At 34.9% G+C, this 18,434-nt stretch overlaps 1 protein-coding gene across 7 annotated transcripts in view; it reads right to left on the reverse strand.

Annotated features, from left to right (window-relative positions):
- The window catches only part of LOC128260424 (protein kinase shaggy), a 52,796-nt gene extending 34,864 nt beyond the window's left edge, over positions 1 to 17,932 (reverse strand). The window contains exons 1-2 of one of the 7 annotated variants that reach the window (XM_052993421.1): positions 17,832 to 17,932; positions 7,835 to 8,433 (exon numbers count right to left, since the gene is read on the reverse strand). In XM_052993421.1, the coding sequence (XP_052849381.1) occupies positions 7,835 to 7,919 (85 nt within the window). In that variant the 5' untranslated portion in view covers positions 7,920 to 8,433; positions 17,832 to 17,932. The other 6 variants (XM_052993422.1, XM_052993423.1, XM_052993424.1 and 3 more) reach the window with 6 other exon arrangements.
- Positions 17,933 to 18,434: the final 502 nt, after the last annotated feature.

Below are 18,434 nucleotides of genomic sequence, written 5' to 3' on the forward strand. Positions count from 1 at the left end.
ACAGGTTTCAAGATGACGCCGCATCGATTCGCCACTTGTTGTGCGTCTTGCGAGGGAAAGAGGGGTGCGAGGGAGAGGGCAAGCTAACGAGCGAGATGGAGAGATTGCAAAAACTTTTCCATTGATGAATTTTAAGCCACTTCTTCTTCATTAATTTGCAGTAAAAACTTGTCTATATAATATTTATATAATGTTATGGAGTATTTTAAAATGCTTTCTAGAACATTCCCCCGACTACAAAAATCTCCCAAAATATAAGGAAATGTGTGTGTGTTAAGTTAAAGTAGCAAATAAAACATTTCACAACGCCTTGAAATAGACTCCAATTAAATTGATTTTTTAAGCTCTTTTTTTCCTCATTTTCTAATGGTGTCACAGACGGCCAAACCAACAATGTGGCAACTAATTAGATTTCAATACATATTGAATTCTATTTATTTGTATTTGTTTTGGGGACACATTACACTGCACACTGTTGACACAAAAAATAAAGAAGAAATAATCAGGCGCGTCACGAATTTGTTTCACTTTTTGTTTCGCCGTTATTTTTATTATTATTTTTTCGATTTTTTGTCGCTGATAAAAGCACAAAAACAATAAGTAAATGGTCGCGGAACGCCGGGAAGAAACGCAGCGGAACGGAACGAGGGGAGAGAGTACGACGCGCCTGCTCGATGGATTCAACGCGAGTGAGCGAGTCGAAGCATCGGCATCCACATCACATTCACATCCAACACTCACATCCACCGGCAGCGCAGCAGCGGCGACGCCGGCTCCCCACGAGCACAGCAGCACAGCAGCGGTTGAAACTAGAAGTCAGGCCGTTTATAAAAGACCACTTAACTTTGAAAAATAATATTTAAATACAAGGTTAAAAGTACAGAATTTAGTATCAAAAAAACATTTGTTCAATTTTGATCAGAAGTTTGTAAGGCTGTAGGGAGACATTTCTGACCCCAAAATATTTAAAAAATATGAGAATTATTAAATTTTTCTTATTTTTGCTCCAAATTTCTTGCTATATAAAATACTTAATGTGTCTGTTTCTTAACGAAATACCATTTCATTTACCGCAGCTGTAAAATAACCGGAGAAATAAAACTTGCACAGTTGGCCACAAACTGTATATTTTATCAAGAAATATGAAATGTTTTCAAATTTTTTTTATGTAAGGTTGATGAATTTTAGCGTCCTAAAAAAAAACTTAAAACAATAATAATAATTTCATCGAAAATTCCAAATTATGCACTATGCATTGTGAAGGACGGCAAAATTGATCCACACATGGAGAGAGAGCGGCAAAGAAGTCGCAGAGAGGGAACGTGAAATTGGGGGGCAAGAGAAAGGGGGCAGAAAGAGGGAGAGAGCGCGGGCGCGATAGAATCTCTAGTCAACGCAAAGCTAATTTGCATTTGGTGCGTGAATATGTCAGTTGTATTCGTGTAGGTGGATGTGTGCGCAATGCACCGGAATTTCTCATGTGTCGGTGGCTTACGAAAATTAGGTAACCGAGAAAGAGATATAGAAAAGAGGCGGAAAAAGAGAGCGCGCGTGCCGGTGATTCAACAAAACCATTGGAAGTGAAAGAGTGCAAAAAAAACAATGAGTGGGGAGATGGGGTGCAAGAACCGTTAATGCCCAAAAGACCTAAAAAGTGCAGCTAAGTAGTACAAAATGACCGCTTAATTAACTAGCGCTGCCCAAAAGTATGCAGGGACCAGGATCAAATGACAATCCAAAAATAGAAACCATTGCAAAAAAATTTTTTTTATAATTTGTACCTTAAATTCTTTATAGTTTTAATCTTTTAAACGTTTTTGTAAAAATTTTAATTTGGTATAGAATACTTTTTTTTCAAAAATGAGAAGTATTTTTTTTTTCATTTTACTTATGTATTTTAAGAAATTATACTTAATACTATTTATAAAGCAATTACTAATATTTATGAAAAACAAATTGCACAATATAGTTTATTGCATTACAATTTTTTCAGCTTTGGGCCCTCTTTGTAGCCTAAGCCCCACTTATAACTAATTATAGATATTAAAAATGTTGTTTCTTAGTGGTTATTATCATATGATAAATACTTTAAAAATTATTGCCAGACTTTCGCTTACCCGTTTACCCGCTATAAATAAGCAAAATGATGGTAAACTTACCTGAAAAGAAAGAAAAAAGAGAAAAACTGTTATTACAGATATCAGAAGAGGTTTTATAGATTTTATAGCCTTAATAAGCTACAAACCAACTGGGAAGGACACTAACTGTTCACTGACTGGACAAACTGGCGGTCCAGATGTTTATTCCCCGGCAGTTTGGGGCCCTCAAGGGCGGTACCCTTCAGTTTTACATCGCGGGTAGTAGATTGTTTTGCTGCCTTCTTGTTGGATGATATTTTTAGTGATTCTAGACGACTTGGCCTCAGCTCAAACCTATTCACTATTGCGCACTGATTTTGATAATTTTTGTACAAAGCTCTCTTCGTTTTTGGCTAGTGCATTTAAAGGCGGCTAGGTTTGAGTAACGAAATATTTAACGAAAGATTTAAAAATAAAATTTTGACGTGAAAAGCTGAAAGTAAAGTTCCTTTTTCTTTTCACACAAAAACTTCAATTCAGGTTAAAATATGTAGCTGGCGATACAAGCGGAAATACGAGATAGGATTTTTTAAAGATGTTTGAATGCGAAAGAGCAAAAAAACCTTTAGTCTAGAAGACGACCAAAACAATATATGTAATAATAATTAAACAATTTGCACTTAAAAACCTTAATGCTCACAAAATGTAGCTGAATACCAAAATATCCCATGGGTTGCCTCGTTTATCGTTTGCACATATTATTTTATTCTGCGTTGGCTGTATTAAAATTCTAGAGGTCTGTGCCCTTGCCTCGATCTTATTTCTGTCGCTCGAAAGGAATTTCATATCGTATTATTCACGTTTGCTTAATTTGATTTTCTTCAATTACAAACAACATTGATAAATTATGGATTGTTGATTTGGACCAACGCCAAGTGCACGCAATATAAAAACCGAAAAACGCATTTGGGGGTCGCCGATCGCATAATCAAAAACAAAGAAAAAATAAGTGGAAGCTTATTTTGTTTACCCCTTGTAGTTATAGTCAAAAAACTCCTACGCAAAAAATTGAATAACAACAACAATAAGCAACTATTTAGACATCAAAATATTCTTTCTCAGCATCATCAGTATGCAGTTCAAGAATATATTTACATGTTTTACAGAGTCCCAAATTCCTTCTTCTCATTTCTCAATTAGCCCCCTGCAAGGATATAAAAACGAATATTACAAATTAAAGAAATAAAGTAGAAAGAGGGCATCGGAAAATTATAGGTACGAACAAAATTGCATAAATATTTATACGAAATCGAAATTGAAACAGAAACAAAGAGCCAAACAAAAAGCAACTGCAAAAATATTGAATATCGCGGTGCATTTGTGATCGGTATGCGGGTATACTACTTCTGCCCCTGCAACCCACCCACCCCCTCCCACTATGTAGGTCATTATCTTGTTTACTCCGGATTGAAGTTGATGACGATGACGATGACGCAGTGAGGCCAAGGAAAGCGGCGACCGCGGCAGCGCTGTAAACGCACGATCCGAATTAAAATCAAAAGATTGCCGAAGAAGAAGAGCGAGCAATTTATTAATTTGAAATCGTTTATGCGGCAATAAATACACAAACGGGCCAAAAACTGCACTTCTCGACTACGTCTATGTGATTTTCTTAATCTGATTAAGAATTGACATTTCTAGAAGGTTGTTATTTGTACTGCACTTTCAAATTCATAAAATCGTTCTTCCAAATTTAATAAGTAAGTTCAGCTTTTTTTGGAACTTTAAATAACAACCAAGTACAGAACTGTTTATTAAATCTTCTGAAATGTAGTAAAATGTTCTCTTTTTGTATACACCTGTAACAATGATGTACGAAATAGAAGATAATTAAGAACTCAAGTGTTTGTATGTTTTGTACAAATTTGTTTTTATCACATAAAGTACACATGAATTATACTTTGCATGTTTAAAACACGAAGCGTTTTACGTGGGTTTCATTTTTAAGACTTGTATTTCTCCACAAAGCCTGAATTATATAAAAAGTAATTAAACCAATTTCGCTGGAAAATAAAAATTCGCAAATTTGTATACTGCATAAACGTAGTTGGCAAGCGAACGCAGGTGCATGATGAAAGCAAAAAAAAAAATTCAGTTAAATGGGGCAGTGAGGGTAGTCCAATGAGGTGGCAAACTCAAGGTGGATTCGGGCATTTTAACTGAATCGAAATGAAATGAGCTGGTGGGGGTTTGTGCGGAATGGTGCGGAATGACGCAAGACAAATGGAAGTGGATCCCAAGTACTGGAACATCCTATTCGAAATGGATGGAAATGGAATAGAGCGCGCGCAATCATTTCATTTGCAAACTGCAATGCCAAGCAATGATGAGATGATGATGATGGCTTCCACCTTGATCAATGCGTTAACGATGATTCCAGATTGAAACCTCAAAAATAACGCTGCGTTTTATTTATTAATAAATAATTCTAAGCAACAAAAGAAAATGTACTACTCTAAATTGGGATCTATTCGTATAGATTCTTAAAACCTTAAATTTCGCAAATCAAAAAATTTAGTTTAGAAGTTATGATAGTCTCGACACTCGACTAAAATTTTCTATTTTGTTTTAAGTTTATTGCTTATAGTCTTAGACATACTTAGCTCCTCATCTTTTAATTTGTTTAACAATTTCCAAGAATGTTTTTACTGTTTTCCATTGTTCTTCATCTCTTGTCATCCTATATTTCCAAATTCTCACATATTTTTTTTCTAGATTCTCTCTTTTTAGACAGGTGGAAAAGAAACAGCTTAAGATTTTTTTTTTATATATATGTATATGTGAAATGTGTGTATGAAATCCAGGTATTAGATATTATTTAACTCACTCATTGGGCACGATATTTGTTTTCTAAATCATATTCAAAATTCGACTCACAATGCTACCAGCGTCAGTGTCAAATTGTATTACAATACGAGTTATATTTTATTTTTAAAAATTTCTGCTCAAATGTCATAGAAAATGTCATGTCTTTTGGCTGCCAAAATGTCGTATGGATTAACAATAAAATAGCCTTAAAATCCGGGGTCGGTAGATAGTTTATATTACCTTTTAAATTGTACTTTTCTTTACTTCTTTTTTAACAATACAAATTTTTCGAACAGCAAAAATATCGAATGTAACCTAAACTTATCTTTCTGATTTTCTTATAATTTGTTCTTGAAATTTTTGTTGTTATTACTTGTTGCCTTAAGCGTTGTGATCGTTTTTTTTATTGTTTTACCTTCGAGTAGGGAGCCGCGGTTGATCAACATGCTTCGATGAGGTAGGCGAGCGGAAAAGCGCTGTTGAATTGAAGAGAAGCGAAGAAGAAGAACCTGAAAAGCGGAAAACGCTGGGCAGCGGCGACGTCGACGCCGCTGTCGCAGTCGCTGCCGCGGTCGCCGTCAGCAGCGAAGTGAAGTGGGTGGTGGTGGTGAATTGTCGGTACTGGGTTGAAGTTTTCAACTGTTGACCTTCTTTTTTTCAGCTATTTACTGCCGTTATTTTCAGCCGACTTTATTCTTGGCGAAAAATTCTGCAGCGCTGTCGGCGTCGCAGTCGCTGCGCTGTCGACTACAGCGCAGCAGTTGCTTATACACACACACACACACACACACAGGCACTGACACTGACACACACACTCGTTCACAGAACAAAATTAAAATGACGTTGGGATTTTGTTTTTGCTTTCTTGGCTTAGTTTCGTTGCTTTTTCGCCCTTTTCTGAGGTGTTTTTGAGGTGGTTTACTTCTGCTTCTTCCTCGGCGTTTTTTGTGCTTTTTTCAGCGTTTTTCCTGCTTTATTTAGTGCAAACTCGAGGCAGCAAATATGCGAAGCGAACCCGCAGCGAGTGAATCTCGATTGAAACTAAATTCGCAGCAGCGCAGCAGAGCGCAGCGGGGGGCAGAGACGCAGGCAGCGGCAGAGCGGCAAATTCAATTCCTTTTTGTGTGGTGTTTAACTTCAACTTTAATTTGTGGCGCGCGTTTTTTTCAGAGTTCTTCTCGCCACGAATTTCGTGCTACTAAAAATTTGTCTTTTTCGCTTCGGATTCCAAGCAAAAAAGTAGAAAAAAAATATGTGAATAAAACAGAAAACAGCAGACACGACACGCACACCAGCGCAAAAATTGAGCGCTGTATTGTATGCAGCAGCAGATGCGGCGAAAAAGGTAGAGAGCGACAGAGAGAAAAAGAGAGACGCGGCGAAAATCGAGGTGAAATACACATGCAAACGACTACGAGAGTGGTGGGTAAGTGTATATATGGTGTGTGTAATCGATTGGCGAAGAAGAAGAGGCAAAGAGAGGGAGAGAATCATGAAATACTCTCTAAGAGAATGAATGAAAATAAAAAACTTTCTCAAAAACTGCACAGTGGGCCATCAAGGTGATTTTAAGTGAAAAAAAAAGGAACATCGTATTTCCTGTATAGGTAGGACACTTAAACTCTTCGCACTTAATTAAAATAAATTTATTTGCAGAGGGTACACCAAGGGAACTTATAAAACAAAGTAAACCATCCAAGTCGTAAAATGTAAAACTAAAACTGGTAATAAATGTGAGTTACTTAACATTGTATAAACATTTTTAATAGCTATTTCTGCTTTTTTAGTAATAAATTTTTTTAAATTAATACGTGTATTATAAATATGACAAAATAACAAATTTTTGAATTGTTGGCATTATATTACAGTTTTGTCCAAAAATTTAGGTCTGCTAGCCCAGTGTGCACAGGTGGTAAGATAGGGGCGGGGTAAGCACTGATAATACGATGGCATTTTTCGCGTATCGAGGGGCTAAAAACAGCCGTAAGTCAAAACAGCTGAGTAACATACTCAAAAACAACAAATTAAAACATATAATAAACACAACTCAATTAAGTCTTAATTTGCCTTTACAGTAATTACTCAATAAATTTATTGCAGAATCAAATAATTGATTTTAGAACTATAAAATGCAATAATTTATTACTATGAGTTCATAAAAAACTGATTTAAAAGTAATCAACCAATTAAGGTAGGTTGAAGATATTTCCTTTCCCTGACCGTGGTAGGTGAACTCATGTTCTCCAATTAAACTGCTGTGACCTTATTCTATGCAAGTATTTAATCTTACTGAACTGGTCTTTCGTCCGCTGGTTTTGAGTTTGTGAGTAGCGCTCTTTCAGGCTGACTTCGAATTTTATTCCACCTTGATTTTAGTAGATATGTATGTATATTGATTCTTAACCAATTTTTTTTAAAGGTTAAATTCATGGGAAGATGCATTAACTGAATAACTGATTTTTTTAGGAACTTTAAAAATTGATCAGGCAGCACTCAACTGGTTTAAACATTTTAATGTCAGAAAATTCGATTATAAACTGTCTAATTGACCAAATTATATTTCATACAACATACAGCTGCGGCCAAAATAATAGTTGTAAAGTGCCCACAAAATACCCATCACGAAAAGGCCAAATTTTCTTGTAATTTATCATAATGATAACTTATCTATAATCCATAAAAACTTTTGCTATTGTATCTGTTTTTTAAATTTTAATTTAAAAAACTTGTTTTTATCTTTTAAACAATATCTTAAAATATCTTCACAAAAGTATTAAAAAAAATTTAAAAAATTCATAAGCTATAAAACTCCTATTGTTTCAGGTTTCCTGACGACTTTTTAGTGGGTTATATTTGTAAATAATATGGTTTTATTATGGGCCACTTACTGCATGTTTTGACGCCGCCCAGCACCAAACTCGGCGACTGTTTGTTGCCCTCGGCGAAGGAGGAAGTTCTTGGACGACCGCTCATCGTGTCGCTGCTGGCTGTGTTGCCTGCTGCTGCTCTGCTTCAGTTCCTCGTTCCTCGAATTCTTCTGCTTCGGCTTAACCCTTTGCTTTTATTTGCCGCTTCTGTTGTTGTTTTGGTCCGTGATTGGTTGTGAATTAATTATGCCAGTCAATTATTTGTTTGCTTTGATTATTGTTTCTTGGGGGGAAGATGTAGCTTGTGTTGTTGTTGCAATATCAATTTCAGTTTATTTAACACGGCAAAACAACGAGAGTATTTCACAAAAAAACACAACGTTTTACAGCATTTGTTGTTGTTTTTGTTGAACTTTCTGCTTCTTCTTCGGCTGCTGCTGTTTTTTACCGCACTGCAAGGCCATTGGCATGCAAGCCGCGTTTTTTCAGAATTTTTCCAAGTAACCTTTTTTTATATTTCCTTATTTAACGTATTTTGATGGTTATGGTTTGTATCTTTCCGGTTCTGTTCTAACACACACAAACTCGTCAAGGGCTCAACAATTGTAACTGTTCAATGGCTGTAATTATTAAAAAAAATCAAAATTTATATAAAAAAAATATTTGAGAATATTGCAAATTAAAACGTCATTAATTAAATACACTTGCGCTTAAAATAGTTGTAGCGGCCTAAAAATCGAATAATTTTTTTTATGTAAAATTATACTTTTTTTGTAATTTTCTCAAACATAAATTTTTAATTTAATTTAAAGTTAATTAAAACTTTAAATGCAATGGTATTTATTAAAGAAAAGAAAATTTGTAGTATATCTTAATTTTTTAGTTTAAAATCGCGTGTCTGGTGTTTGTGCTTTCACTTTTTTTATGTTGCTGTTAGCGAGTGTTGCTTTTGTTTTTCTACTGACTCATTCACACACATACACATGCATTTTCTTATTTTTCAAAGTGGCGTTTTTTATTTTTTGTTGTTAATTTCGTTCCCTTTAGTTGCACAACAGCTTAAGTTTTTTGTTATTTGTTATTTTACTTTTTTTATACACAAATAAGTTAGTCCAATAGGATGTCCTCTCATTTTCTTTTTGGCAGCTCTTTGAAAATGTGAGAAGGCGAGCGCCTGCGATCTAAAAAAAAGAAGAAAGGAAAGAAATTGGCAGTTAGTTGTGTGTTAATTGCAAATAAATTGAAGGAGAAAAGTGGTAAAAAAAAGAACCCTCCTCTTTTTCACTCGGTGTCAACAAAATAAATTGCCTCGTAATTCAGAAGCAGATGTTAATCAAAGTTGCCAGTGGGAGCAGAAGACCATGGGTCAGCTGAAAAAATCACTAAAAACTTCAGAAAAACTAAGGTCAAAAAAAAAGTCAGAAGGTAATTGCGGTTGCATTAGTCAGAGGGGCGAAGGTTAGGGCGTGGCCGAGAGCTGATTGACCTATTTGAAATAAACCCCTCCCCCCCCCCCCAAAAAAAAAAGGGCACACCCCCAAAACTCTACCCCACCTTCGAACTTTCTCCCCAGGGCCACCACGCCCATTTGTATGCAATAAATTATGTGGCAATCATAACAAGCAAATATAGCACACTTTTTTATTTTAAAATGAAACTTAGTTAAGTGGGTTATCTTTATACATTTATAAGTTTTGTAGTGGCTTACCGTTTTAAAAAGTTTAAACGATTTTGCATTCAATTTGGATTATTTATTAATATACAAATAGTTAAATACTCCTAAAATCCCACTGTTTAAAAAAAAAATGTTAACAAGTTTTACTTTTATTTCGCTGATCAGAAATTATGGCTTAACAATTTAATTTGTTTCGGTCTTTTCATGACTTAATTATAAGATGGTTTCAATTATAAGGCCTGAACTTTAGGTCTGAGCAAGGCAGAGGCCATTCAATTAGGACACAGACCGCCCTCCTTCTTTCCAAAGTCCTTTGATAAAGTGTCCTGCAGTAAAAGCAAGAAAATAAAATAAGAGAGAGCCATGCAATGGCCAATGCCAGCGACCCCCTGACAATGACACCATTTAATTTGAAATAGATCAACAACAAAGGCGCGACAGCGGGGCGGAAAAAAGGGGGCGGGACAAGAAAAACCGGGGAGCCACCAATTTATGACTTTCCACCACGCAAGCGGCCAAACTGCATGCAATAAATATAAGACCAATAAAAGGACAAGTATAACTTTAGAACAAAACAGGAAGTTGAATGCCTCCGACTATCAGATACCCATCACCCAATTAAACCAATTTCAAAAAATGTTAATTTCCTAACTTCCAAATAAATTGTTTGATTTTGAAAAACAGATACCTTTTGATCTTTTTTTAACACACAAACATTCAGGGGTTTCCAGTCTGAAAAAAGGTAATGATAAATTCTAAATTTTATTTACCTAAGCTGATTTTTATTGTACTCCCTAATTCGCTTGCGATCGATATGTATTTTTTGGGGCCAAAAAGGTTATCATTAAAAATGCAAGTATCATACCCTCTTGTAAAAGGGCATAAATATGGTAAAAGTGTAAAAAGAAAGAGACAAGTTCCAGGGGCTGGGGTTTGGCGGCAAAGAAAGGAAGGTGGGTGGGGAAAAGGGTCAAAGGGCAGCCCAGAATGACTTGCAAGAAAGTGGGAAAGAGAGAGAGAGAGAGAGAGAGAGAGAGAGAGAAACAGAGAGAGAGAGAGAGAGAGAGAAAGGGAGAGTATTAGTGGCGACACACCGACGATGACTATGACGATGACAACGAGGACGTTTCGTTGGTTTCGTGGCTGTCGTCATGCGACTGCCGCCATTTGACCCACAAAACCAAATGCCGCAGCGCCGAAAAGGTTCTTCAATTTCCCACCCAACACCTCCCCCTCCCCTCCCCTTCCCTCCCCTCCCCTCCCCTCCACCTACCCTTTTGGTACATTCTACATTTGCTGTGCTGTACAAAAATTGTAAGCTCATTTCCATTCATTCAATTAGCTCATTCAAAATTTGACCAAAAAACAGGGAAAATGTGCAGAAAAAATGCGGGGAAAAAACTAAGCCCACAAGATACGGAATGGGGCGAAGGTCACTTAACCCATTCAAATTGCGTGTTTGGACAGAGTACATACAACTTAATTCGGGTAATTAATGTTTTGGGTGTTCAATAAATTGTAGTCTTTACACTTGTTGATTAATCTTAGATTTGCGATTGCTTAAATTTAAATTTAAAAATATTAATAAACATAAACATCTCCGTTATTTTATTATTGAAAACATTATTCTTTTATAGATATAACCCCATTTTAATTAATAAATCTTTGAACAAAAATTTTAAATAATTTGTATGCTAGCAATATTGCTAAGAAAATTATTTAAAGTAGAAACAAAAGAAATATAGAATTATATATATAAACCAGTAATAATTTTATTAATTTATATGACTATGATCTGGAAAACACTTTATTTAATATTATCAATCAAATCGAATTATATTCAGCAAAAAATGTTTTAATATAAAGATTGCTTCGCAACTAATCGAAAAAATCAGATCATTGAAATATCAAAGGAATATATATCGTCATCACATATTTTTTAATGATGCTTGGCGGGGCTTTATAAATGTATCGATCGGAGGGGTCAGAGGGCAAAAGAGGGCCCATTGTGAGCATTGCGGCTGCCTGGCAACCCCAAAAAGATGACTAAATACACAACAGAATCAAGGAAAATATAAGGAAAATAGGAAAATCAATGCACACCCGAGGGGTGCCATGTTTCTGTGTATGTGTGTGTGTGTGTGTTTGTAGCCGCACTCCAGAAAGTATGCTATAGCATTTTAGCAGCAAACATGTCCCCCACTCTGACACCACCCACCGCCTACAAAGCGAATCCATCAAGGTTAAAAGCGTCAAGGCAAACATTTTGGCAGCACCAAAAGGCAGGCGGAAAAGGTTGAGGGGATGTACTAGCACAGTGAGCGGGTGACGAGAGACCCTTCTCTAAAACCCATCCCCTCAAATTGTTTTTAATTATACAGACAGCGAAAAAATATGAACTGAAGTAAGTAGGTCGTCTATTAATAAACCTTACAACAAGAATTTACAAAATTGTTTTAACGAAAAGTTTAAAAAACTGCTTACTCTTAAAATATTAAAGTTACTATGTTCAAAAATATCGAAACCAATTTAGGGTTTCCGCTAGCTATTTCTGAAGATATTTATGTGTACTTTAATTTATTTTGTTATTTGTTCTTACAATATTTTTAATATTTATTTTGCAAAGAAGTTCAAGCTTAAGTAGTTTTTACAATGTTAGAAAATTTTTCTCCGTGATTTTACCTTGTCAATGCATTTGATTGTTTTTGGTTCAGTTGTTTTCCAGAGATAAAAACTTAAAACTTTATAGTTATGGTGGTGTAAGCCCTGAGAAAAAATTTTTTTTTTTAAAAACAACAAAAAAATAAATTTATGCAAGTAAATTTGGAAGTTTGACCCAGTGTGCTCCAAAAGTGTCGCCAGTGGGGATTATTTTTTGGCAAAAGGGGGCGGTGTCCTAACGCCTTCGCACAAAAGTTGCAAACGCGTCATAATTTTTCCCGCTTTCGACCGCATTTCGACCAGTCTTTTTCTTTTTAATTGGTTGTTGCTGTTTGCCGGCTATTTTCGCGTGCTTTTCACATGTATTTTTAGTTGATTTTATTTATTGATACACGCGCCCCACACAACCAAAGAAATTTTCAAGCAAAACGTATAAATTGGCATTTGCATGTTGATTCTTATTATTTTCATTACTTTCCCTTCTCCTATTTCTCGGCCCCCAAAAACAAGTAAAGTTATTGTCTATCGACTGTAGAAACTCTGACTTATAGTTGGCTAACTTAAAGTTTCAGCTTACACAGACCGGGTTTAACTAATTTTGTAAACATTTGAACAATTATTCGGGCCCCCAGAAATGTAGCCTGTAAAATATTTTAAAACTTTGAAAACGAATTTATTTAATAATATTTGAACTAATAAAAATGAGATTTTGAGAACCTGGCGAAAAATAAGTACTGCTTGATGTTCAAAATTGCGAGTTCTTGTCAGCGGTTTTATTTTCTTAGTAGTTCCATATATCTCTCCTTTCTTACAATCATTTTCATTGATTGTAAGTGTATTCCTATAGACTATCTACTAATCTACCCTTTCCCTTTTTGCAACACCTGTCAGTCCATTAATGTCTTACTCATTTCTATATATTCCTTCTCTATAACAAAGAATCAATGGAAGAACCCAGTAAGCAATATCAAATAATGATATACACATACGCCTGTATAAAATTGAGCAACAAAGAACCCAACCATAATCTTATCGATTGTATGCCCCTAGTATGCACATATATGTATGGGAGTTTTAAATCTTTTTTGTATTTTGCACTTCATGCTTTTGTTTCGAAAAATTTTAAAACAATAACAAGAACCACAAGCTATTTCCAGTTCGATTGTATCAATAGATAGCAAAAAGTGTTCATAGATTACTTTGAAGGGGATTTTTTATTCGGTTTTAGTCGCTTTGAGATCAGTAATCGATGCGTGACACAACGATTTTAATACAACCCATTCGGTTTTAATAGCCCTTTCACTACATTTTTTTTAAACATTTTGGCTTGCTGCTTTTAACGTCATATTGATATAGAAAACTAAACCAAAAAGTGCTTTTAAATAGCTATTAACATTTTACGACATTAAAAATGGGCTCTTTGTAGTACAAAATCTGTATTTTTACAAACGTTTTGGTTTTTTAGGTTTTTGAAAAACGTTTCCAGGTTTTTCGGCTCTTTTAAGGAAAATCATAGTAATATTTGCAAACCCATAATAAAATAATATATTATAGAATTAATTTTAAAACTTACGGTGCTTGGTTTTGTATTTTTTAAAGCCTTCGTAAAAAACACGTGACACACACATAAGAAAAAACAAAAAAAAAAGTTTTCGAAGAAGTTTTCTCTTAGGCAAAACAAAGTTTCTCTACAGGGGTTACAATTGCCGGCTTAAAAAATGCAAATTTTGAATTTCCCCAGCCGTCACACCCACATAATCGCAGCACCCACACAAACACACACGCTTGAGAGAGCAAACGCACGTGACACACACACACAATTACGTAATTTTAATCAGCTGATTTTGGCCAACATATACGAGTTTATGGAACAAAAATTAATATTTGAAAATAAAGTAAGTCAAACCGCTCGGGGAAAAACCGAGCATAAAAAAGTGGAAAACGGCGTCGCGGAAAATTCGCATTGATTTTGAGCCCGCTGCTGGCAGAATTAGACTGACGAACCAAACGGGAAAAGCAAAGGAAAACGGAGAGACAGTCCGGGGAAAGTGCCAAAGAGAAAAATAGTGGCTAAAAGAGAGCGAGAGAAAGAGGTAACAGGAGCGCAGAAAGGAGCCGCAAGGATGTCGAAGTCGGCAGCGCAGCGACTGCGACACAACGCAACTAGTGCTGCTGCTACCGTTTTACAACACTGTCGAATCCAAAATGTCAACTGCAATCGATTACCGACTGCAATATTATGTCAGCCCTGAATTCCTCCCGCCAAAAAGCTCTCTAGTTATCAATTTTGTAAAACAATGCCTATTTTTGAATATTTGAAATCTTAAATACAAAAATAGTTAAACATAAAATAATTTTCACCAGAAAAAGTTAATTTCTTGTTAAAAATGCAAAAATTCCGAGAAAAAATACTCCATCTCCAATAAATGAAAGGAAACAGAAATCAAATTTTTGTTATCGCTGGAATTACTTTTTGCAATCGATAGTTTGTCATAAGACAAAAGGTGAAAAAGTCAAAAGATATTTCAAGTTTTTAAAAATCTAATATTTGTATGGCTTAAGGAATTTAAAGTGTGGCAACAAATCTAAAAACAGTTACGATGATGAATGGAATAATCGATAAGCCGTTGGCGGCGTGCAAATTGTGTACAATGTATCGGAATGTCACGCGCAGGCGAAGGACATCACACACACACATGCCAACGAATATTCACATATATCGTGAAAGTGTTGCCAACGAAACACAAAAACCGAAGCAAATGTGTGTGAGTGGCAGGAAAACAGCTGTGCAAGAGAAATCCGACTTTAATCTACTTCGTTTACCGTTTTTTGTAGTTCTTTTTTGGTGGTTTTCTCTAATTTTTTTCTTTTTTCAGTGGCGTTGCCAGGCGAGACATGCACACGTGCACAGGAAGTGGACAACTCTGGCATTAATTTGTTTGTGTGTGCTTGTATATGTGTGTGCGTGTTCCTGCAAAGTTCGTGGGCGTTGGTGTGCATATGTATGGGTGGGGATGTTGATGTCGTGCAGCCGCATAGCATGCAATAGTGCCCATTCTCTCTCTCCTCTCTTTAGGCCCATACCACTTCCACTCATACCCTTGCAATCTGCAGGCTTACAGTTATTGCGAAGTCATTTTCTAAAGAAAACCTCATTTTTTAAAGGAATCCTCGAAAATGCATCGCACGATCTTCATTAAAATAAAAAAATTTGTGAGCAAAGAAAATTTTTTTTCGAGAAATGTTTTAAAATTGTAATGGCAAACAACGATTAGAACTAATTTTCATTTTTTTTATCAGAACAAAATAATCCAATAGATCTGCATACAATATATTGAAAATTTAAAACAAATGGCATAGGCAAATTTAAGTTTGTAATACAATTTGTGTGTTAAATTATTAGTCAAGAAATTAAATTAAAAATTTATAAATTGTTTTTAGTTTTTTTGGTTTTTCCTGTCTTTAAATTGCTAAAGTGAGCGCTCGTTTATGTATTGAATAAATACATTTCTAATCCTTTTTATCCATAACTCCCTTGTAGGGCATATGAAAAGTAAATATGACGGACGTTAACCAGAAAATCTTTAAGCCTTATCTCTCCTCACGCATATACATATGTATACCTTAGTGTTTATTTATTGCCGTCATTTTCAATGTCACTTTCAGTGCAAACGTTGCACTTTGCAGTCAAAATAATGATATTCAACCCGATACAAACAGCAATAAAGCAAACAAAAAATAACAAAAAGACGCAACACGACACACAAAGAGTTTTCGCACCAATTTCGTTTTATTTAATTTAAATTCCTTTGACCGGCAGACTGTTAATTTTATGGAACGTCGCCATAGACGCCGACGCTGTCAGACATAGTGGGTCAAAAACAAGTACAGTGGAGACAGAATAAAAGGAATTAAGTAGAAATTTATAAGCCCTTCAAATAAATGTACATTTTTGTTACCTCAGTTAGTTCTTTTTGAAAAACATTGTTTTCATATGATTTTAAAACAAACTTTGGCAACCTATATCTAAAAAAACTGGATGTTTTAATAATTTGAGGTAGAAAATTCGATTTGTTGTAGGATTTAAGTAACACAAGGAATTTGGTTTGGATAATTTTTTGAAAAAATGACTTTGAAAAAAATAATTTGTATGGAACATTCCCTGTACAATCAATTATCGTGTCAAATGAGTAATGTCCCACCCCACAAGTCGCGAAAAAATCACTTGATGCACTTCTCTGACTAAATTTCTCTTTTCTTTATATTCTTCTTCTTTTTTTCTTATTATTTGCCTTAATATCTTAAAAATATCTTTTATGTGAAAATTGTGTTGGTAACCAAAAAGCGGAATTTTTTAATGAATTAATGTGGCAAACCAATTAAAATAATTCATATTATTAAATGAAAAAACCTGATTGCAATACAAAAACGTTTTTCTTAAGTTTTTGAAAATTTCAATTGTAAAGATCACAACATTCTTTATCAAAACAATGCAAACTAATGAGCTAATATTTAATAATAATGAACAAATTATATAAGTTTTTTTAATATTTATACTAAATAAATATAAATGTTTATTTTTTTTGTTTTTGCAAAGTATGTTTTTTTTTAATCATTGTAGTTTGATGCAGTGAACATCAACAAAAGCCTCATCTTTTTAAACTTAACTGTTTCGAACCTGCATTGGATTCTATTAATTTCTTAGAATTTTAGATTCTCTCTAACTTGTTCACTTGCCTTTTCGATCCACTGTGCGCTGGCTGCGCAGTCGACGTCGACGCAAGCGTAGAGGAGCAGTTTCGTTAGTTTTCGTTTTTCGCGAGTGTGTTTGTTTGCTTATTGCAACAATTTCTTTATTTATTTTGTTGTTACTTTAGCATTATTTGTTGTTTTATTTCGCTGCATTGCAACACTCGAAAAAAATTTATTAGATTATTGAAGCACGCACACCCACACACACACACGCAGAGAGAGACACGCGACACACACACACAGGTACACGAACACACGTACACTTGTTCACCACAGCGGAGGTTCTGGGCAGCGACGTCGACAGAGGCAGCGGGTGTGCTTGTGTAACGCAATTTCCTCGGCTTGCAGTGTGTGTGTGTGTGCAATGTACTACAAAAAATAAATCGCAATTTTCCAGTTTTAATTTCTCAAGAATTTTCACCATTTCTTTGGCAAATCAAACGCACACACAATAAAAAAAAGCAACACGCATGGGGTGAAAAAAGACGAACGCACACTCGCATACATATACATACACAAACACAGGCACACGTTGAGAGAGCGGCGTATTTCGAAAAAAATGTTAATGTTAGATTCGTTTTCATGTGTTTTTTTGCTTTAATATATACGCTTCTCTTTTTTTCATTTCGTTTTCGTTTTTTCATGCGTTTAAATTCGTTTTTTTCGATTGCTTTCTTTTACTCAACACACACACAAACACGCTTTTTCGTCTTTTGCTACACCTTGCTTCCGTATATATGTACCTTTCACACTCGCTTCGCACAAAAAAAGTGGGGGACGAAAATGGGGGAAAACTCCCGTATGTTGCGGCGTTTTTTTTCGCTTTTAGTGTGTTTCCGTTTGTACGAGAACTTTTTGGCACTTATTTGTCGCAGCGTTTACTAATTAATTACTTTATTTAACTTTTCTTTTCGAGTTTTTTTTACTTACAACAAGATCTGTATATATCTGTTATCGTTATCGATAACACAATAGTGGGCCGACTGTCAGGCGTATTGTGTGACCGTTTGATCCTAACAAAAAAACCCAGACAATAAGTATTATCGAAAAGTCAATGACTTTTCGATAACTCTGTGGCGGCGTGCTAGTTATCGGTTTGCCGGTTGACTGGCAACACTGGTTGGCAGTTTAATCGTTACATTTGTTATTGAAATGATCTCCGATTTAATTTTACCCTTCTTTAAAGCTTAATAAATTATTATTTCGTACCATTGATCTTGACAAAATATTGAAAATTTTAAAACAAAAGTTTTTTCTGCAGCTACTACTAATAAATTAATAGTATCGTCATATTTTTATTTTATTTTTTGAATTTCGTTTATCTAATATCGTTCTAACAAAAATAATTAAATTACATAAAAAGTTGGATTCCTCATAAAAGTAATCAATTTTAGACATGCAAACAATTTCGCTAAGTAGTTTCCCCTTATTATTAACCTTTCTGATACTTTCACAGTAACTAAACTTTAAAGTTAAAAAAAAATTAACAAATTTAATGATATAACATTTGGGGCTTAAATACATTTATTTATT

This window comes from Drosophila gunungcola (assembly GCF_025200985.1).
Source record: "Drosophila gunungcola strain Sukarami chromosome X unlocalized genomic scaffold, Dgunungcola_SK_2 000023F, whole genome shotgun sequence".
Lineage (NCBI taxonomy): Eukaryota > Metazoa > Arthropoda > Insecta > Diptera > Drosophilidae > Drosophila > Drosophila gunungcola.